At 41.2% G+C, this 22,704-nt stretch overlaps 1 protein-coding gene across 3 annotated transcripts in view; it reads right to left on the reverse strand.

Annotated features, from left to right (window-relative positions):
• Nucleotides 1–22,704, reverse strand: part of LOC137127310 (plexin-A1-like) — a 175,857-nt gene that overhangs the window by 119,966 nt on the left and 33,187 nt on the right. For all 3 annotated transcript variants that reach the window (XM_067504146.1, XM_067504148.1, XM_067504147.1), the window contains exon 3: nucleotides 8,392–8,574. In XM_067504146.1, coding sequence (XP_067360247.1) covers nucleotides 8,392–8,574 — 183 coding nt within the window. The remainder of the gene's footprint in view (nucleotides 1–8,391; nucleotides 8,575–22,704) is intronic.

A 22,704-nucleotide genomic window follows, 5' to 3' on the forward strand; every position in this document is an offset into this window, starting at 1 on the left:
TAATAGCAAACCAGCCAAAGAAACTCAACTAAGTTCACTTTAGCCAACTGTTACACTAAAAGATTAGCCAGGGTGCATCAGACCAGGGGTGGGGAGGGTGGGTCGTCTTTCCGCTTGACTATCAACTCTTATGCTGACAGGATTAGACACAGGGTCAGTGCAATATGGCAAGCAGGGGTCAGGAGGCGAACTGGCTAAAAACAGGCAGTCTGGTGGCAAATTACAAAGCCAGCTAACATTGCGACCAGGCCTGAGGCTAAAGCTATTGCCCCTGAAGGAGGCCTGGTGGGGGGGCGGAGGGTAATTAGTTAGACAGCGGGCAATGCCACCATGCTGTGTAAGAGGGATGAGTGTGAGGGGCTGTATTTGGAAATAGGAGTGTGTGTGTGTGTGTGTGTGTGTGTGTGTGTGTGTGTGTGTGTGTGTGTGTGTGTGTGTGTGTGTGTGTGTGTGTGTGTGTGTGTGTGTGTGTGTGTGTGTGTGTGTGTGAGTGTGTTGGAGAGAGAGAGGGAGAGACCAAGTAAACCCTATGCCCAGCGTGAACTCCAAGGCCCTGAAGTGCTCGCAAAGCATAAGACGCCCATGTGATGAAGACTATGTTTAAAACAAACAACAAAATAATCTTTCCAATAATGCCATTATTACCCAAACGAAACATTTGATGCAAACGTGTGCTGGTGTGGGTGAACACTAATTCATCCACACAAATGTTAATCATCTTAATGTCACTAAATCAGAGGAACTAATCAAAAACAATCTATTAAGAATCTATTAGCTTGGCAATGGGTAATCTGATAAACCCGCTACATTTGCCTCCCATAGGAGAGCATGTGTGCACTGTCTGCATTCTTCACAGTAGATTAGTTTATTTGATAGTAACTCACATATTTAGTCTCATTTACACCCATCATTTGATGTAATAAAGATGAAGAAGCTGCTCACATCCTGTTATTCAGATATTTAAGGAAAGCATTGCTGTGATGTGGTTCAAGTGTCCTGCCTCTATGTAAGCGTATCTGTCTGCAAACAGTTGCTCATTCCTGCCACTTAAAGGCTAATAGGTTATGACGCTTCCATGTGTGGTTGTTAAGGGCTTGTGGAGAGCAGTACAGCCATTTGAACACAGCCTATTCTAAGCCAAGGTATACACTGTGAGCTGCTGGGCTTAATTACAAGGAGTGTGCGAGACGTTGTGCGAGTGTGTATGAGAAACAGCCACTTTGTGCCAAAGGTAATCTGTGCCCACTGTGCCACTCATGCCTAACCCTGTGGACACTGTGCTCCGGTCCAATGTGTCCCAGTGCGTATCCAAGTTTGTATATACCTGCATGAATGTGCTCATTTTGGCTTGTTAGCTTGAGATATGACATCCCTTCTGCTGTGTGTGTGTGTGTGTGTGTGTGTGTGTGTGTGTGTGTGTGTGTGTGTGTGTGTGTGTGTGTGTGTGTGTGTGTGTGTGTGTGTGTGTGTGTGTGTGTCTTGCCAGAAGTGAGTGCACCCATGGAGCTCTGGCACTGTGCCACCCACCAGGTGTGCTGTTGGCTGTATCAGTGGGACAGAGTCATGCCAGGACAATGAATCGCCTTCTCTAAGAGCACAAATGTTTCTCCATGTCATTACCAAAGACCATTTTTGAAATAATTTGAGAGGGAAATACAATTCTTTGAACATGTTGAAAAATGCAGTATTAACAAAATAGACCATTAATAATGCCCAATAATACTATATGTAGGATCCTTATATTTTTTAATAGTGCATGTTAAAATTCTTCAGATAAATTAGAATATGATTTAAAGAAATACTAGAAGAGTAAAAAGCATGGAACTTCTCACATATGTTATGAAAAGCAGGGATTCTTTGATGCCGAACTTGAGATGCCTAATAGAGATGACCTAGAAAGAGACCTAGTCCTCACTTAGATCATGTGAGCATCCCTGCTTGCATCCAGACTCTTGTAATCTTGTCTTAAAAATGGATTCTAGCATGGAACATTTATTATTCATCTCCCTCCCCATTTCTTTTCCTTCTGTCTCTTTTTCTCATGGCTTTCTTTCCCTCTCTCATCCACTCCTCACTTTGCCTCATTAACCTCTGGTAGTAGTGAATTGCGATGAGAAAGCAGAGGTAGTGAATAAGTGCCGTGCAGTGCAGTCACACACTGTTGGATCAGGCTAAAGAGCATTAGCACTGAGATTATTAAGAACTGAACTGTTCTTATCAAAAGTGTAACACAGGTGAGACTGGAGCCCATTTATGCTTATGGGGCAGGGGATTTGCTTTGAATATTTTAGCAATGCAATAGTGAAATGAAATTTTGAGAAAAAAAATCAACTTACAGTAACGCACCATCCCTTAATGTGCTAGTGCTTATTAGAAAGGTAGAAAATATGGATCATTACAGAAGATGAGGATTCTAGCAGGATAGAGGTGCCAAGTTAGATGCTCCTGTCTAATGAGACTGCATGGGTGTAGTCTGTGCGTGTGTGCAGCATGGAATTAAATGCTTTAAAAAAGACCCCTCATTACTGTCTACCCTTACAACTCATTTCTCAAGAAGATGTGAAAGTATGTGCCTGTTTGTATGTTTACACATATGCAAGTTTACCATATGTACTGTATTTCTCTTTAATGAGGTAAAATTATTAGGGGGAAATAATGATCACTACATATCCCCCCCACGCACACATGCACACACACACACACACACACACACACACACACACTTAACTATTATTAAGCAAAGGAATCTTTGATCACAGAAGAAGACAAAGACGGAGCGGAAAGAGAATATATGAGTAGCAGATGAAACAGTAAAAGTTTGAGGGAGAACAGAAGCAGAGCGGTGACGTGATGAAGCAATGGATTCATTTTACTAATTTACAACTGTGGTTTTACACTGACCATGTTAGTTAGTATGAGAGTTATGGTTGTTTCCTAGATGTTGAGAAAGCTTATAATATCAAACAATCTATGCAGCGGATTCGCATACAATGATAAAGCAGAGGTGGCAGCTTCCAGAGTGTGGAGTCACACGTGCATGTTTCGTTCACTGTATGAATTTCTGCAGCTCCACAGCTTAGGTGCCTTATTGCATATAAATGTGCGTGAGTAAGTCCACAGGGACATGTTGTGTGCTTTGTTAGGTTGAGTGGAGCCACACGAGAGGACGCACCAACAGATGGGAGAAAGAGTTGAGCTGGCAATGACGAGAGATAATTGATATCCACGCATTTTGGGAAGAGTCATGCATGCACACACACGCATACAAAGACACACTCATTCTCAAAGCTTGATAAATATGCAGCATTTCTCACAGATGCACACATGGACTCTCAGTCACCTTGAGTTTACCATACAGAGGCTACCCTGGCCAGCTGGTTCATTTGAGTCGATTTCATGCTGGGTGACATTAGGATAGTATTCTTCTGATCAGAAACGTATAGTGTTTATGCTTGGTTTTTCCCACTGACGTTATGGCTTAACAGGGCTGTATGTTATAAGCTGTGCTGTCAGGAGAGAGAAGAAACTCCTGCAGAAAATGACACATTTCCCTGTTAATTTGGGAACATCCTGATAAGATTGGATGAAAGATGGTGCTCTGGGAAAGAGCTAAATTAAGTGGAAAAACTGAGTGTTAAATGCAGAGTGTAAATTGTCTGTTTTGTCTTGAGCGCTCGCTCTTACCTTCTATTCCCTCTACCGTATCTGATCCTTTTCATCATTCTCTACATCTCAATTTCCCCCAACACTTTCTCATCTGCTCTGCGTGTGTGTGTGTGTGTGCGCGTGTTCACATACCGCGTTCAGTTGTGTGAACTAATGACCGAGGGCTTCCCAACGCCTGCACAAAGCCTGCCTGTGTGCTGCTGTCTGGGCCAAACAACTCGTGGCTCAGCTAGCTGAGCCAAAATAATGACACAAACCCCCCAACACACAAACACACACACACACACACACACACACAAAGTCATTAAACCCTATTTTCTGTCAGTAATTTTCGAATTAGAATTTTCAAGGAAAAGGTAAAACTAGAAAATTAGAGATGACACAAGAGATTACACCTCCCTGACTATGACGTACTTGTGAAATGTCACTAGGATGTTCCCACAGTATGTTTATTTTGGTGGAGGTCTAGTCTGGAAAGGCTCCAAACACACATGCCAAAGATATAAACACAGGAGAGTTTGACAAAGCAGCATTAAGTGCCAGTGGAATAACAATCATCACTCAATTAGGCCGTGACAGGGTCTCTTGATGGTGACACCGGCAGCCGCAGTGGAATACATCAATGACTTCACACAACAATATACAAACGACAAACTGTCACTTGTTATTAACCCCAAGGATACTATGTGACCAGTGAAGTTACTGGTCATAAAACATTGCCTCACTACAGTGAGAACAGTTTTCATTATAACAAATGAAGAAACTATAAAATGTTTGGAATTAGCATTACAACATTTCTTAAGAGATTATTCACTTGTCAATCCACAGTTGTATTTTCCTTTTTTTTTTAAATAACGATATTTTCACCTCATGTGTTTTCCACAGTAAAACTCTTAGCAACAGAACAGATCACAGTTTAAATGGTCAAGCAGCTGTGTTCAGTTACTGCCCAGATCTAGGTTTTTAGATTGCAGAGATGTGGGGTGTTGGTTTTTTAGACGTTTTTGTAAGCACATTTTCTCTGAATCCGTACACCTGTGTGTGCTTATTTCACTTTGGAAGGGGCCCATACACCCATCTGTCTTGTAATAACTTACTGTCAACTTAAATAATGGTCATCATCTGCTTTTGATCAACTAGAGGCCGATCTCACACAGTCTCCACTGTCAAATGCAGTTGTTCATTAAAAAAAAAACGCTGTTGATTCATGAGGCCGTTGGTGTGTAGAGCAGCTACAATGCGTTTAATCCAATCTGGCCCTTGATGTTTAGATTGTAGCTGCTTAACTGGTGCCGTCACCCTGTCATCCTCTACGAGGAGAAAACTGCCTGACTTGTGTTCTTGCTCAAGGACACCCACAGAACCAATGCTAATTAGTTAATGGAAACACTTTGGCTGAGGCCAGTTGTGTTATCTTTTGGTTTATGAGATATTCAAAGTAACCAGTAATCTGCTGCTTTCAACATATGAATGCAAATGTGAAGGACTTTTATGTCAAAATCATCACATTAGTTTTCATATACATTAAGCACTGGTCTTACTTTTCCAGTGGGCTTTGTTTTTTGTTATTCTAGCTAATAAATCTAGTTTACTGTTATTTCTCTCTGCACTTGATGTCATCAAAAGCAGTGGGTTTGCTTCATTGATGCCCTGATCAGATGAATGGGCGTTGGGCAGCATCTCACACTCACTGCACCCACCTGAGCCTGGCACAGCCACAATGGACACACAGTGGGTGCTCGTGGCTCCTACCACCTGGCACACTGGCCACATCCACATCGCAGATGGCTCAAATCGACCCCCGCGATGAAGGACGCAGCTGAGGAATCTTACCTCATTTTTGTGTGTAAATGTGTGTGCAGTGTCAAAAAAAGCACTTACAATAGCTATTGGATTATCGACTGGGATCCTTTCTTTTGTCTGATGTGCTAAGACCACCTATTGAATTTGTGGAAATGTGCGCAATTGTGTGTCTCTCGTGGTGAATGCTCTCTCTTTGTTAAAGCTCAACAGTGCCTTTAAGTGCAAGAGTGACCAAGTGAATAGCCCAGAGTTTAACTTGAAGGTCCATCTATGAGTGCTTTACTGAACAGACGGAGGTGACCCAGTTACATGGTTGAATAGATGTATTAAGATATATATATAGATATATATCTTGATATATAGGATATATTATATATAAAGAAAAAAGATATGAGATATGGTATGGTACCATATGTAAAGCTGACTTGGTGACAGATGAACGGAGTCACATGGCAACCAATTATAGGAAGATAGTGTCGAAGGTAACTGAGGTTTTTAATCCTAAATATTAAGTGAAGTGAATGGTCAGTCCACTGCTGTGTCCTTGACCTCTTAGTTAATCACACCAGTGGACATCACATCTCTTCATCACTTCCTTCTGTCCTCTGCCTCTTCTTGCTTTTCTCACTATCAGCTTCATCTTTTCTATTTATCTCCTCTCCTCTGTCTGTATCTCCCATCAAACCAAGACTCATTAGTAAAAGCTTCCCCTGTGTGTGTGTGTGTGTGTGTGTGTGTGTGTGTGTGTGTGTGTGTGTGTGTGTGTGTGTGTGTGTGTGTGTCTGTGTGTGTCTAACCAGAGCACAGGGGGACTTCATTAGTGCATTAAACATGCTGTTTATGCCAGCGTCTTGTTGCTCGGGACAACCTTGAGCAGTATAGTTGGTTAAAAATAGCCTGTGTGTGGATAACAAGATATCAAAGCACTTCAGATCTAGCCAAATGACAAATGAAAAGATGTTTCTAGAAAAAGATTTTTTTTTTTTTACTTAAAGCAGAAACATCCTGCATCACCCTGATAAGGAAAAGGTAAATTCTTCTTACACTTGTAGGTTGTGTAAACCTCTGCAGCAATAACTGGGATATTTAGGGGGGTGGGAGGGTGTCAATCCTTCCCTGTCATTTCTCTGCAACTAAAATACACAAGAAAAACTGCCTCTATGAAGCACATTCATGCTTTCTGTGTTCTCGCCATTCCTACCACTCTCCCTCTCTCCCCCACACCCTCAGGCACAGCTATATAAACAGCATTCAACACCAGTGCTCTCCAGAGGAAAGTGTAAGAACAGGAACACGCTCAGTCATGGTCTGCATGCACTCTCACCAAGCAGTCAAAAGCTAAAAACACACCGATGTAGAAGCATATCCTGATGGCTAAATCATCTTATTTTACTGATGAGACAACAAGAGCACAAACAACAACACTAAAAAAAAAAAAGAAAGAGCCACAAAACAAAGAGAGCTAAGGAGAATGAGTGACTGCTGAGCCATTATCACACACTATTAAAGTTTCTTTCTCCATTTTTCTTCATCTCTCCCTTTAACACCATCCTCATCCTCTTTCATGCTTAAAGTCCAAAAAGTTTTTCCTAATAGCAGGACACACGCTGTGCAAATAAGTGTGTGCTCCAATATCAGGTCTTAGATATTGCTCCATTTCTGCATGCTGGATATTTTCCAGGCCCACATTTCTCTTGTTTTGAGATTTTTGGTTTGAGATGCAAGGTAGCCAGAACAACTACAGGCTCTTTGGCTCCGCTGTTATCCAAGCATTCACACAAAAGAACACACCTCAGTAACCTGCTGTAGCATTGCTTTTTCAGGTAATGTTCCAAACACACACACACACCTCAACCAGAGTGCATAACAGTGCAAAGGAAAAGACAAGTGAGAATGACTAAATAACAGGACTATTGCAAATCTAAGTGAATGGGTGTCACTTTGACAAATGCACAGCGTTGAATCTTAGTTAACATTGAATTATTTGTTGTCTGTTGTTCGCTCATAAACACCAATAAACGCGCACACACACAAAGAAACGCACGCCCATGCCATCAAAAGCGCACACATTATGCACACTGTGAGTGACAAACACACAAACACTGCGTGCATACACAAACACGCATTAAGAGAGCACAAACACAGGCTGATTATACATTCATATTATTGAATGGATGACAGGTCTTGAGCAGTGCAGAGGGAAACGGGGTGAATTCTAATGAGCTACTATTTACCCTGAGAGCTCCGTCCTCAATAAACTGGATACACACCCACCCACCCACACATGTGACACATTGAAACGAAATCTCAACCTGATTTCAAATACATAATATAGCATTGTGATTGGGATGCATCTCAAACTTATATCACGTTTACCTAAAAAGTGAGATTCTCAACAGGTTAAAAACTCCACCTAACATCTCAGTTTATTCTTCTGTCCTCCCCTCTTTGTTTCTATCCAACTGAACTAGCCAGTGTTGCACAGCTGACCAGGACAGAAAAGCAATTTACCAGTCATAGCTGTTGGATTGATTTAAGACAAGCTCTTAAAATTAGAAGCCAGTCTGTATGTGGTGTTGGGAAATGGCAGTAACATTTTATGTCTGACGTGACTAACATGACAATCACGCTTTAAATTGTTTGTTAAAGGAGCAGGTTTTAAAGAGGTGCCGTACATGTCCTTCTGGAAATGGCCACTACTGGGAAAAATGCAGTTGTGTGCGATGTTAAGAGTTTCTGCTAAGTATTTGATTTAAAGGAACAACTACACTCATAACCCTTTATTATTTGCTTATTAAATCACAAAGGCACTAAAATGCCGGTTTGATCTACACTTTAAACTTTAAATGACCCCTTAACAACGTCCCAGTTCAATGACAAAGTAAAACCTATACATTTGTAAAAGCTAAAAATCGTTCCTACCTTCTTCAGTTTGCCATTTCGTGTGCCGACAAATGCCACGGTGTTGCCGCGGTACTCATATGCCGCCACCGAGGTCATGCCATCATCTTTGTCTACGAAGAGGGGAATGCCCTCAATCGTACTAGTCCCCCCCAGAGGCTGGTTGAAGTCCTGGCCACAGAAGTTATCATCTATATGCAGCGGCTGGAAGAGAAGAAAAGAGAAGACAACAATCAGACAAGAGACCCGACAAAACAGTAAAATCATTTAAACGCTTGTTCTTAAGATGTTATTTTATAAAATGACTTTTCATTTTCAGAAAGGGAGGCTTAGGACAAGAGATGCATAGAGAAAAGGAAACAGAAAGACTGCCATAACCATAACACACACATTCACGATAAATACTTGTCACCGATATGTGAAAGTTTTCCTACTCAAAACTAAAAGTATATTGTACCTTGTGCAAGTATTGAGTTTAACGTAGTGAAACAGTGGGAAATATAAGTGAAATAAAGAGGACCTGAGAACAAAGATCCAGCAGGAAGCTTCTTAAAGGAAATCTCAGAAGCAACAGAGGCATTTACAAGTCTACTAGTTGATCGTTTCTATATCATTGTGGGAGCACAGCAATAGGTGCATAGTCTAACACTTTTATTTGATTATGTAATATGTTAAGGAGGCTATTCAAACATGGGCCATTCAAAAAACAAACAAAAAAAATTCTCCTAAACAGTGTCCCACCATGCACAACCATCAGCATATTGTAAAGGGTTTAGTCACACCGGTTGACACGCCAGTAATGCTGATGACCATGTGACAAAATGTGGAGCAGTCTCTTGTCACAAGGGGCCTATCGCCCTGGGCAACCCAATGACCCATATGATGCCTTAACCAGTCTCTCTCTCTCACAAACACAGAGCACAATCAATTGCCTATCAAGTAGGGTTAAAGTCCCCCAGACAACGAATGGTTTGTTAAACTTATACACTTTGTACTTTTGTACATGTCCTAAGAGTAAACTTGCTATATGTATACTTTGACTAATGCTAAAATGATCAGTAGACAGATCAATTCAATGGCTTGCACCCCATTAATTGACATGGTTTTAGATAATTGATTGCTTACATCACACACATATCAATGCAGTGGATGTGTGAGTGCAAATGTGAATGTGAGAGGGGAGGCGTGTGTGTCAGATGTGAGGTTGCTTACTGACTGCTAAAGTGTGCAACTAAATGGGCATCAGCATGCGTTACCCAGAGTCAAAAGACACTTGTGAGTACAAACACACTCACACACACACACATCTGGGAAGTGTGTAAATGACGGTGTAATCCACAGTATTATCACTACATCATCTGATTGATCCACACAGGAGAAAAACCCCACCACCATCACCAGCCCCCACTCTCCCCCTCCCTATCAGCATTACGCCCTGTAGCTCAGCACGTCAATAACCAGTTATTCTGACTTTTTCTTCTCTCTCATTCTTCTCCTCCATTTCCTTCCAGCTGCTTCAGTAACTGAGCAAACATCAATATCCCCTCCCTGGCTTTTTCTACCATTCCTTCGCGACTAATCGCTCTGCATCATCTCTTCATCCATCCCTACTTTGCCTTCATTACTCAGTCACTATGCTCTCCCTATGTGCCTTTACATACTCCCTTGTCAAATTTAGTTCTCAAGAGTGTAGAGAACCTGCCAATCACCTAGATTCCGGAGAGATCTAGACCTCTGTCCTGGTGCAGTGATGTCACACTGACAAAGTAAAGAAAAGAAAGGAAAAGAGGCAATTTCAATGGAAGCCCATGTACGGTGTGTGTGTGTGTGTGTGTGTGTGTGTGTGTGTGTGTGTGTGTGTGTGTGTGTGTGTGTGTGTGTGTGTGTGTGAGAGAGAGAGACAGGAACACACATGTAGCCATTACCTGAAACAACTTTCTTTTGTAACCACTAATGGCTAGGGGGAAATCTCTTCCCTTGGAACAAAGATGGCTGACAGACAACACGCGCTGACAAATATATGGACTGTGTGCACACACAAATTCAACCAAAGCATCTTTTCTTGTGTGTGCACACAAATTTGGCTTCAAGCAACAAACAATTCCCATCGTCTTCAAGTGACATGCAACTAGGGGCAACAATTTTAAACCACATAGTCATGGGAAAGAAATCCATCAGTCTGGATTAGAGGCACCATTGCACACACATACACACACACACACACACACACACACACACTACACTATGTGACATCAGAGCCTAAGGGATACAACTTAAAAGGGTTAATCAAACTTCAATTGAGGGGGCTATGGAGTTGAAAATACAGAATACCGTAGCCCTAAGAGTCCATAAAGGTTAACACACCCTACTACATTGCGCGCGCACAAACAAACACACACACACACAAAAAGGGCCTATGCCTATGTATGTCTGTCTGGGGCAGTGGATGGTGAAGGTACTATAGTACTCCTGCAGGTCTGGAAGGGTTAAACATCATAGATCAGCATTTGATAAAAGGCATATCCCTTGGGGATGGAAAGCATTTTAATGGAGGTTTCACTCTGATGTGGGATCTGCAATTTAAGGCACTAAAAGATTCCCACGTGAATTTGAGCTGATATTCAGTATGGAAAGAATAGTCCCGGCTGTGGTCTCTGCAGGGTTATTGGCAGGAGACATTATTTAATGTTCTGCTGTGCTTTCAAAGACACAGAAAGACTCCTCCTGGGATGAAAGAGTTAAACCAACAACCTTCCGCTGACTTTGGCAGCAGGGTCTTAGAAATGCAGAAGAGAAGGTTTCTTGTTTTGATTTTCATGGGACGCATGTGGTGCACAATGAATGAATTTGAATCTGACGTTCACAGGCTCTTGGCCATTTTCCTTCCAGAACCCCTTTCAAAAGAAGTGTGTGTGTGCGCATGTGTGTCTCTTGCTCATGCTTTTAGGCCTACCCTATGATTTCACAAAGAAGTAGGCATTCAAAAACATGACTATTAATGTGCATGTTGCATTGTTGGATCAACCCCTTCTACAATGTCAGAGAAGAGAACTAAGCATTCTTTTAATCCATGGTGACATCTTAAAATGTCTCATTTTGTCAAACCCAAAACCCAAATTATTACCATGTAACATTGAGGGGGGAAAAAAAGTATTTATATGTATGTATGTAAAAATAGTCGACAGTTCACATAAATCTTACTAAAATGTAATCTCTAATAAGAGGTTTGGAGGTGCTAATTTACAGATTGAGAGTGCGCCATTAAACTTATGCTCTGTTGATACATTACATGTGAGGTGCCAGCTGATTTCCAAGGTCACATATAACTTTGAGCTTTAGCTACAAATCATGTATTGCTGGCAAACAGCCATAACTGTGGCGGTTTCCCCCGGGCGGAGCTCCTGCATCCATCCCACATTTCAAAATGATAAAATATGGTCTTTTATATGGCACCAAACGCATGTGTACACACAGTTTAGCCCACAATAACATTGACTGATTACAAATCTGCATTGACTGAAGGAAATGCTGGCATAACCATTCCTCTGTGATTGCCATTTCTTTGACTTTTTATGTCAGGAAAATATGTCTAAGCACACATTACGCCGACCTCAAGTGGATTTCAACAAACGCTCACCTCGTTTCAGTGCAACACATGGAGCCAGCATGTGCATGATGTTGTTGATTGAATACATTGCTGTGAGTTATGGCCATTAAGGGGGAAGAAAAACACGTATGGCACATAAAAAATAAAAAAAACATCGACTTAGTAACTTGTGAATGACCAGGTTATCTGCTTGTGTCAACAGGTGCTGTTTCTGACTAAAAACATTCGTACAGGAAAATGACACTAAATATTTTTTATATGATGCGAGGCCAGAAAAAAGTTGGAGAGGACAGAGGAGAGAGGACAGAAATGGCTTGTATTAATGCTGACACCATGGTTTCAGGAAGGGTTGGAGAATGAAAAAAAAAAGAAGAAAAGAAATCTTCTGATTACTCACAATTCTCCTCTGAACAATTCAATATCGATTTATAAAATCCAGAGATTTCTCCTTGATGTGCCTGTTCTCACTAACATTAAACATGTTACATCTGAATAAACCCAATTTCCCCAGGTAGATTTCTGTCAAAGAACGCAGATTTCGTTGCCATGTATACGCGTAACCAGGTTTCTAATGAGCGCATGTACATTAAAAAGGCTGCAGGCGTGAACAAGCAGCTGTCTGAATGAAAGGAATCATTAAAAGGGCAATACTGCCTCATTTTTAAAACAAAGTCTGTCAGAAAATTAAACTAACTCACAGTGCTTCGTAGAAGCTTAAGAAGCCTTCTCTTGAGCTTGAGCTTGAGATTCTCTCTTGAGAATTAAAGAGCTGTCTCCATTTCTGGCAAAGACCATGGAATGAGCAGTCTTCAATCAACTCTCCGACCTTCTTTCCCAGATCAACCTCCTCGTGGTCAACCAGTCTGGCTTCAAGAGTTGTCACTCCACAGGAACAACACTCCTGACGATCGTGGAATATATGCAGGCTGCAGTCAGTCTTCTGTCTTAATCAAATTCGACCTATCTGCAGCCTTTGACACTGAACCGTCAGATCAACCGGACCAACTGAGCTTTACGGACTACATCTCCTCAGTCTCTAGGGGACGGAGATTTGCCCTCTACATCAGAAAGACTAGACTCTTCCTCACGGAATATACAACCCAACTCCCTGTGAGTGGCAGGTTGCTTTTCACCATGGATTTTTTTAATTTCACACAATTTCCACTGTGGATCACCTGTGCCTCTCTCCTCTTTTTTTCCCCATCTCTACTTTTCTGAACTCTGTGAAATTGAAATTAAATTGTATATGGAGACCAGTGCTAATGTCCAGCCCTAGTTTTAAGACAAGCCTGCGATCGATTTGAGTGGTTGCATTTCTTTGTTCATCTGTGTGTCAGAAACACCAGAAAAAAGATAAATCTGTCCTCACTAGTTATCAGCTGTCTAAATATGCAGCTAAAAGGCACAAATACAGTGTCAAAACTAACATGCATCTGAGTGATGTGTTTCACTGTTACTGTAGACATGAAAGCTTTTGTGGACAATATGGCATATTTCTACAAGAGCCTGTGTGTTAGTTTTAAAGTGTGTGTTTGAGAGAGAACAGGAGAGACTGAAGCTTATATGACAGAATTATACAGCATCTACTACAGGAGCTGATCCTTTGCAGTCTCCCACCTTGTTTTCATATCATATGATGGCAGTTTTCACACTATACACAAACACATTACCAAGACTAGTTTCAGGTGCCTTTTACCTGACATGTATGTGTTTGTGTGATGTAGATGTGTGTGCATACGTGCTCGACTCAAGCGGCATGAAGGATTCTGTGTGCAGGCAGCTCATAAATTACACACAAATCTCAGTAGGGGCCTTGAACTCATAGTGGCATTGCTAGGGTTTTTTCAAAAGAATAAACACAAGGAGCAACGCAGAGTGTGTGCGCGTGTATTAAATGGTAAATGGCTGCTTATATAGCGCTTTTATCCAAGTGCTTTAAAATGTAGGTTCTCATTAACCCATTCAACAAACTCACATCCCGACGGTGGTGGCTGCTATGCAAGGTGTTCACCTGACCAACCGCGAGCAACTTGGGGTTTAGAGTCTTGCACAGGGACACTTGGACACGTAGCTAGGACTTCGAATCAAACCACTGACTCTGTGGTCGGCAGACGACTGCCTTACCAACTGAACTATAGCCACAGTATTAGTTCCTTCAGCAGGGCCAAAATAGTTTTTCATAACTGAGCTTACATGTTCGAGAGGGTTAGAATTAGATTTAGATTAGGGTTAGGTATGTTAGGTTAGGGTAAGTGGCTATGGAATGCATTATGCCAATGAGTGCTAACCACGACTAGCACCTGATGGTGTTCATAATTACACATCCATAATGCAGAAAGTTGTGTGCATGTGTGGTGCATGTGATGAATGGTGACACAACCTAAGCACTACGTAATGTTGATGGAGAATGTTGATGCAAGTCAAAATATTAATTTACATTTCACAGAAAGTATTTTCTATAAATGGGAAAATTGGATACTAATTTTGTTTCATTAAACTGGATCTAACCCTATAAATCTGCAACCATAAGTCACCTTAAAGAGAACAATAAGACAATATAAAATAATATAGTACATATGCTAAGAAATAGAGCAAACCCACGCACAAAGCACATACCAAACAATCTCTGTGTTTAGAATAACAAGTTGGAAAATAGTGTTTTTGATTGTGCCTCCGACAAAAACTGCTAGAAGAAATTTATTTGGGTCCTGTTTCGTTCTTAACGCTATAGCTGTTCTCTAAAATAAGTTATGTGATGCCTCCTGATCAATATTTTACAAAAAAAGATGACTGCACCAATTCCATATTCATGGGTTGCAGGGCAGTAATTTCTATGTTGAGTGCACTCCAGGCAGACAGTGAAACCTCAAGGAGTTGGCAACTATTCAGAGAGCTGCTTCCAAAAGCTGTCCCCACATGTTTAGCCACACAATCCAGCTGAATGGGAGGGACAGGGGAGAAATAATACAGATGGAAACGTGTGGAGCAATACATCCATGAGTGCATGCAAAAAAGTGTGCAGTCACTTGAAAAATAAATCAAGAATGCTCAAGATGCAAAAATCATCAGCTCAAATCTCCAAAACAGCAGGGAAACATGGGTCAGGAAAGTGAATGAGTAACACACTTCCTCTCTCCATCACCAAACGCCACAGGTGCCTTTAACCTAAGTGCTTAACCTCCGACTGCTCCAACTGATGGAGCGGCTCAGTGACCAGCAGTGGAAGCCTGGGTCAACAGATTCAAGGGTTTTAAAAAGAAAGTGACATTTAAAAAATATTAAACCGGTTACCGGTAGTTTAGGACATACCAGTGCAAAAGTGCATGATTCATGTGAACAAATATAGGCTGAAAATGCTGTCATTCAACACAAGAAACTACATTTTTAGTCAGTTAAATGTGTGAGTCATAATTGAGAGTAGACGTGTAATTTCATGTCACATTTGCATATAAACACTACTACTAAATTATCACTGAAAAAGAATGTTTAGAAGACTTAATTTGGGTCATTATTTTATAATTATTTGGAATATTTGAGGATTAATTAAAGTCTGTTTTGTATATTAATAGGGTTAAATTCAAATTTGCATTATTCCATATTATAAAATTTAAGTCAAAGTAATGGAAAAAAAATATTATAAAGGGCACCATTTACTGCGCAAACCTTTATTTTTGTTCTAACATCAAACATAATCTTGTCATTGCAAGTGGATTTTTGTTTAGTTACTTAAAAATGCAGCATTCACTGTCTTTTTAAATAAAAAGGCAAAATATGTAATATGAGGATTAAAATTTTACTAGTTAGGAAAACTTAATTCAGGTGTGGGCATTTAAAAAAGACAATTAGTATGCACAGTAAAGAAGGAACCCCTGGCCCACATTTTCAGATTACTCTTGATAATGATGTATGTAATACAACACCCACACACAGTAGAGATCAATACATAATTACACTGACAATTAGTATCATTAGAGTGGTGCTAGAGATGGGGATTTGTTGAGCTAAACACTCCTCAGAGTAAGAGACAGAAAGGTCGGGAAGTGAGTGAGAGAGAGCGAGAGAGAGAGAGAAACAGAAAGACAGAGAGAGAGAGAGGGGGAGAAAGAGAGAGAGCAAGAGAGAGAGACAGAGACAGAGAGAGAGCGAGAGACAGAGCCAGAGAGAGAGAGAGAGAGAGAGAGAGAGAGAGAGAGAGAGAGAGAGCGACAGAGACAGACAGACAGACAGAGAGACAGACAGAGAGAGAGACAGAGAGACAGAGAGAGAGACACATAGACAGACACAGAGAGAGAGAGAGAGAGCGACAGAGACAGACAGAGAGACAGACAGAGAGAGAAACAGAGAGAGACAGAGAGAGACAGAGAGAAAGAGAGACAGAGAGAAAGAGAGACAGAGAGAAAGAGAGACAGAGAGACAGAGAGAGAGACACAGAGACAGACACAGAGAGAGAGAGAGAAGCTCACAGTCTGCACGGTGTCTTTTCCAAAAGGTTTTCTATTGTCCTTTAATAATGGGATAAGAGCGACACTTGAACATAGAGTGGGTGTGACGTTGTTAGCTCAGATACAAGCGCTCACTCACGCATGCACACACAACACCCTGTTGAAGATGAACCAATTCCTCATTATAAATCAGATTACAAAATATTAACTGAAACACGACCTACGTTTCCAATAATGTTTAAGACAACCCGCCCAATCGGAGTCTCCTACCTCAGCTCATTTAGACTGTCAATTAACTCCGCTCATCAACTCTGGTTCAATTAATCAGGTCTAATTGCTTAAACGCATTTGCTGGCACATCCTTTTAGATTAGGTCTGCAGAAATATCACTGTGTTTTACAAAGGCCACAAATGAGTTACATTCATTAGATGATATTCATAATGATGGATTTAACAAGGTTAGAAGCTGGCCTTAGAGTCAATTCCACTTTGTCTTTTCTATAACCAACTAATGAAAATCTGCTCGTTCACTTAATGCAGGCCCATGACAGGCAGAATATTTCATGTAACACGCTTCTGTATTTAGTTTTTTCAATAAAGGTTCTAACATTTGCTGTGTCTCTAGATAAAGCAGTTTAGCTTTGACAGTGCTGGCCACACAACAGCTGGTCTATGCAGGATCAGAAGATGGTGCTGGCTCTTTTCTACGACTGATTATCTGACTGATTGATGAATTACCTTTTGACAGAGTTCAAAACCTTCCCGGGCATTTGGTGACCGAGAAAATGCATTAAGTAACTATGGCGATTCCAGTGAGGACAAGAAATGTCAGAAAGTTAATTTTTCCCCCTCTCTTTCCTCAGGTACCAATTTAAGTCTTAATTATTAGTATGTTGTGATTTGTTCTAAAACTATATTTGTATTTCAAACCACGTGGCTGCAAACAACATAGTGGGTATAAAGCTCACAGGTATCCATTGAGAAAATATGATGTGCTTCAGAGCTTCTTCTAGTTGACTCCTATGAGGTTCCATCAATGGAACTACACAATTTCCAAAGAAAAAGATACGTTGACAAGAGATCTGGGTTTCTCGTTCTCAATTTAACCTAAATCATGCAGTTTCAAATGCATGTTCCGGCCAACATTTTAAGCTGCTAGGTAACATCGGTTTGACTTACCAGGTAGAATACAGAAGGATTCCACGTATTTAAACAGTTATTTTTGACAGATAGCATTTCCAGAGCACACTGAATCATATTGAAAGGTCCCTGATCAGCTCAATGCCCAAACTTAGAGAATGTCAGAGAAGAAGAGATTCACATTCCAATATTACCAGTCTCCCGTGCTTCACTGCTGTATGACTTTTCATCGTCCTTTAACTACATAAGTGCACTTTAATACCCTAAAAGGTCACTGCTTGCTAGTTGAAAGTTTTTGCATGCTGTGGAGAGCACAGCTGGAAATCACCATTTGATGTGATGAATTGAGAATGTAAGAAAATATATTCTGCAAAGTGACCCCTTAGCAAAGAAAGTCCCTGACTTTCACACACACACACCAAATGAGTTTTGTTGTGCTCCTGCATCCTCATTATTATAGCACCTACTCCTAAATATACGCACCCTGTCAGACGAGCCACAACACAGCCACACACACATTCACACACATAGCCAACATGACAGAGAGGCTTGCTGCTGAAGAGGACAGTGTGGTGGCCAGGTGATGGACACGATATTATTTGTGGAGCAGCCAGCATTCAATCACCCTGCCTCCCCTATCCCTCTCCCCTCTCTCTGTCATCTGCCCCTTTCTCCTGCTGTTCTTGGCAGTGGCAGCGAGAAGATTTCTGGTGCTATTGGTCTTCCTCTCGTCCTCCCTCCTCTTCGCTGTGTCAGTGAATCACCTCTCCTTCTAAGACACCCTGGCTGTAAAAATCTTGCTGATCTCTCACGGGCTGTTTGTCATTTTCTCTCTCCCTCTCCTTCCCTAAATACCATTCTGGACCAAATTCAAACAGTCATTGCTCACAACACAACATTGACGTCACAGCCAAAGCACAGTTACCCAGCTGTGACTGCAGCAGAAAAAGTGGCTCCGTATCAAATTCCAAACAAATGATATTGTGAAAGAGCATCTCTCCATTCTTCACCTAGTCTATAAATTGTTCCTTTACGTTCCTTTTGATATAACTACCTTATGCAGGCTGATCACAAATCTGACCTGACTGCCTGAAAATAACTGTACTGAAGATCAGTTTAAAAAAAGAAAACCTGCAAATTTCAGCATTCAGGACAAAGTCAAAAGTACTGCTGTTTTTTTCCTCCATTGTGTGCACCGTTTTCCCCTTTTTCACACTCATTCTGTATATATGTACATCTCAACAACACCTTCATTCAAATTCCCTTAGTACGCTGCTTTGGCGTCTCTCCCTCTCTGACTCCCGCTTTAGTTTTATACCCACCCACGTCCTGCACCTCTTTCTCTCGAATCACTTTCCAGGGTTCTGGCTGCAGTTTCTCTTATTTATTTCCTGCAACTTCTTTCCTCTCTTGTGCCCACCTCCACGGCTCTCTACCACGTCCCTCCTTTACTCACTGTACTCTTTATCTTTCCTTTTTTTTTTTGCATCACTCCACTTTTACTTAGCAGTGCTCTCTCAATCTCTCCCTGTCTGTTCCTCCCTGTGTGGAAATGGTTTGTATTGATCCACTCTGAAACCGAGGGAGAAGGTCAGGGGTTCACTAATAAAGCTCAGGGACAAAACAGAGACACAAAGAAACAAACACATCGCTGCACACACGGAGTAGACAAATATAGCAAGGTAACAGAGCTGAGGTGACGAGTGGAGTGTGTGTCTGTCTTCTTAGTCCGAGTTTATGCACACACAAATACTTGTGTTTACAGCAAACAGCCACCATCTCACTGCTCCCATAAAGTTATCATCCTAATTATGGCCACAGGCTAGAAATGAGGATCCAGCACAAATTAGAACTCAACACAGGGAGCTGACATAGCATTTGGTCATCCATCATAGCTGTGTGGTTAACAGCTGTCCAGGCCTCCCTCCTGCACCACTCTGCCCTCTCCACCTATGTACTACAGGGTCAACTTAAACTTATTCACTCTCCATCCTCACATCACAGATCCTTTCCCACACTACTCAGTCAAATGCAGTAGAGATTAGAGAAGTGCATTTCAAAGGGGCTGGGAATCTGTGGGTGGAGCTCACCGCCAAATGCCAGCAGTTTAAAAGTTAGAGAACTGTGGGGCAGGAGGCTGCCAGTTCAAATAACTAGATCAGCTGGAGAAATGTCTGAGTTTATCTTTAATATAAAGCCAAACTGCTTCATCGCAGTCATGGTGAGTGGCTTGTATAAACCCAGAAGGAGAAAGAAACACTGTGAGAGTAACCAAAAGACAGTGTTTTTCTGCAATACTGTTTTAACAGTTAATAATTAAAGAGTCTTTGTGCCCGTTATATTCACTTATTCCGCACTGTACCAGCCCCCACACTGAACAATGCTGTAAGGTAAACATCTGTGGTCAAGTTTTAGCTCCCCATGACCAGTGACTAAGATGGAGGTCAGTGGTGGGCGGCTGACATTAAGTCAGGGCTTAGGGGCAATATGGCAGACATCATTAGCCTGATGCTGACCCCTCAAGCCTTGCTGCTGTTATGGGGTCAGCTAATCACCTCATTTGTGAGGCTATTGTATAATCTCTGATGACAGCTTGAATAGGACAGCACTTTTTGAGAGGATGTGTAAATGGTATTAAAATATTGGTGAATGTAATAGAAAATAAAAACTCCAGTATCCATGGTAACAGGGCTGACTGGCAGAATGGGACAGAGACAAGAGAGGAAGGCAAGAATGAGGCATACGGACCCAAACAAGCACGTCTTAACAGTGAGTAGATGCGTGGATGGATGTCCATCATAAATGAAAACATCAAGGTTGTAGCAGTAAATGGGTTAAGAGATTTTTGAACTGAAAATATCCTATTGTGAGTTTTGTTACAAATAAACAAAACTCACAATATGATAGTAACATGGGGTCAGAGTGAGGGAGACTTCCAACAGATAACAGGGCTGCCGTTTCACAGCAGGAAATGCACCGGAACAGCTAACCATATTAATATCAACCTGTATCCCAATTAGTTTGCCATTTGCAGGGCCCTGATACTGCTTGTATACAAGTATGACTTATTGAGATATTCTCATTTGGTAAAATAGAAAGATTTTCCTGCTTTCCTGCACAAATCAGTAAGTCTAGTTTAAGGTCTTTTCAATAGTCAATGTACTGCACTGTACTTTAGTTATTTATAATAATGATATTTTCAATAATGCCTGAACAGTCTCTAAAACCAACAATAAACATCCTCTACTAACCATTGATGTCTTATGGTTTTATTTAAAGCTGTAATTCCACTAGAAATCCATTGCGTGCCCAGTTGAGAACCCTTCCTCAAACCACTGTTCAAGTAATGGCGACTCAGAGCAACAAATACTTTGTCCACAATACTAGACAAGCCAAAGGACATAAATTGTAAGTAGAGGGACATGTATTGCTACTTTCAGTGTCGGCGTGGGCATATTGGAAAATATGATTAGTTAAATAAAATGACAGGAGATATCCTTTCCGGATCCTTTCCGGATGAAATCTATTGACACTTATGACAGCAATAATTTTCTCATGTAGGCCCATTGCAATGAGCTAAGCAGCACACCAGCATAATAGACCAATATCTACTGTACATAGCAAGTCCACTTGCACACACAGTGAATGATGTGAGACTGCAACACAAAAAAACCCAGAGACAAATTCTTCACTGTACTAGCATTACACCACAGCATCAAGAGCTCCTGCTGCACCAGTGCAAAGGTCTAATTGAAATAAATGAGACAGCCTGCTTTTTGTCAGTGTGATGAGCTCAGAGAAAGAAAAAGGACAACTTACTGAACAGAAAAAAGATTGCATCTCACAGAATGTGGGGAAAAAGAAAAAGGGAGCGTGAAAGAGCTGTTGGCTAGGTCATTCACATCACTTACACTAGCACATAAAACACACCTGTGCTCTCAACCTAATGAAGAACAACACAGAAAAAGATGCTTCTCTTTCCGAGTATCCTACTCCATTAGACTCAATACAGGGGAAATGGTTTGTGTGTGTGTGTGTGTGTGTGTGTGTGTGTGTGTGTGTGTGTGTGTGTGTGTGTGTGTGTGTGTGTGTGTGTGTGTGTGTGTGTGTTTTGGTGAAGACACCTGCTGGTAAAAATGGTGTGCACTGACATTTAAAGAAAAGGATTTAAAAAGAGTCTTTTAATTAAGATGGAGGGAATGGATGGGTGAATTTAAAGACGTCATTGAGACAGGTGGTCGAATATGAGAGAAGCACACTAAATACTAATATGGAACAAAGACCTGAGATGAATATGGGAGATTTGGCCTGAAGTGCAGTGAGAGACGAGACCACAAGACGAGAGAGAAGAAAACAAGTAATAACGGTCAGAGTAAAGAAGGATGTGAGCAGGTATATACATTGACTATAGACAAAAGTAGACTTTGCAGGTCTCCAGTGAGAGCACATGTACATTTGTCTGTGTAAACTGTGTCCTCTGTTACGAATGCAGGGCCATGCACTGTGGATCAGTTAGTAAAAACCATGCTATCCCCCAGGATCTCACACTGCAGTGCACCAATCCATGTTGTGCATGTGTTTGTGTGTGTGTACATGCATGTGTCTGCTACTCCTGAGTGACATTTCACAAATCCATGGGAATGAGCTAATGATGTCCCCTGTCTGACTAAATCAGAGAGGTTGTGGGGAGAAATAAATGCAGGAAAAGTGAAAAGAAGACAGCAGAAGAGAGAAACAAGAGCTTTTCACACTTTATGTTTTTAATCACTGCGGGCCCATAGCGGCGGTCCTTGGGTGGCCCAGTATTCAATTAGAAGGTATGCAGAGGAAAGAGGTTGAGGGAATAGAAGTAACAACTTTAGAGACACAAATGTATTGTCATCAGCACTGGTCTTTAATATCTGACCACCGTGTGTGTGTAAGCAGAAAACAGATATAACCTTTAGATGAATATAGTAAAGAAAAGGCAGTAGCCAACCAGTCCTAACTTGGCACCACTGGCACAATATATTCCCATCAGAGTTGTTCCTAAAAGGCCAGTTAATACTTAATTCGATGTGGATGAAACTAGAACATTTACTATGAAATCATTTGTGTGTCTTGACAACCCTTGTCATTAAAATTAGTACTTTATATTTATGTAAA

The sequence above is a fragment of the Channa argus genome, chromosome 5, assembly GCF_033026475.1.
Source record: "Channa argus isolate prfri chromosome 5, Channa argus male v1.0, whole genome shotgun sequence".
Classification (NCBI taxonomy): Eukaryota; Metazoa; Chordata; class Actinopteri; order Anabantiformes; family Channidae; genus Channa; species Channa argus.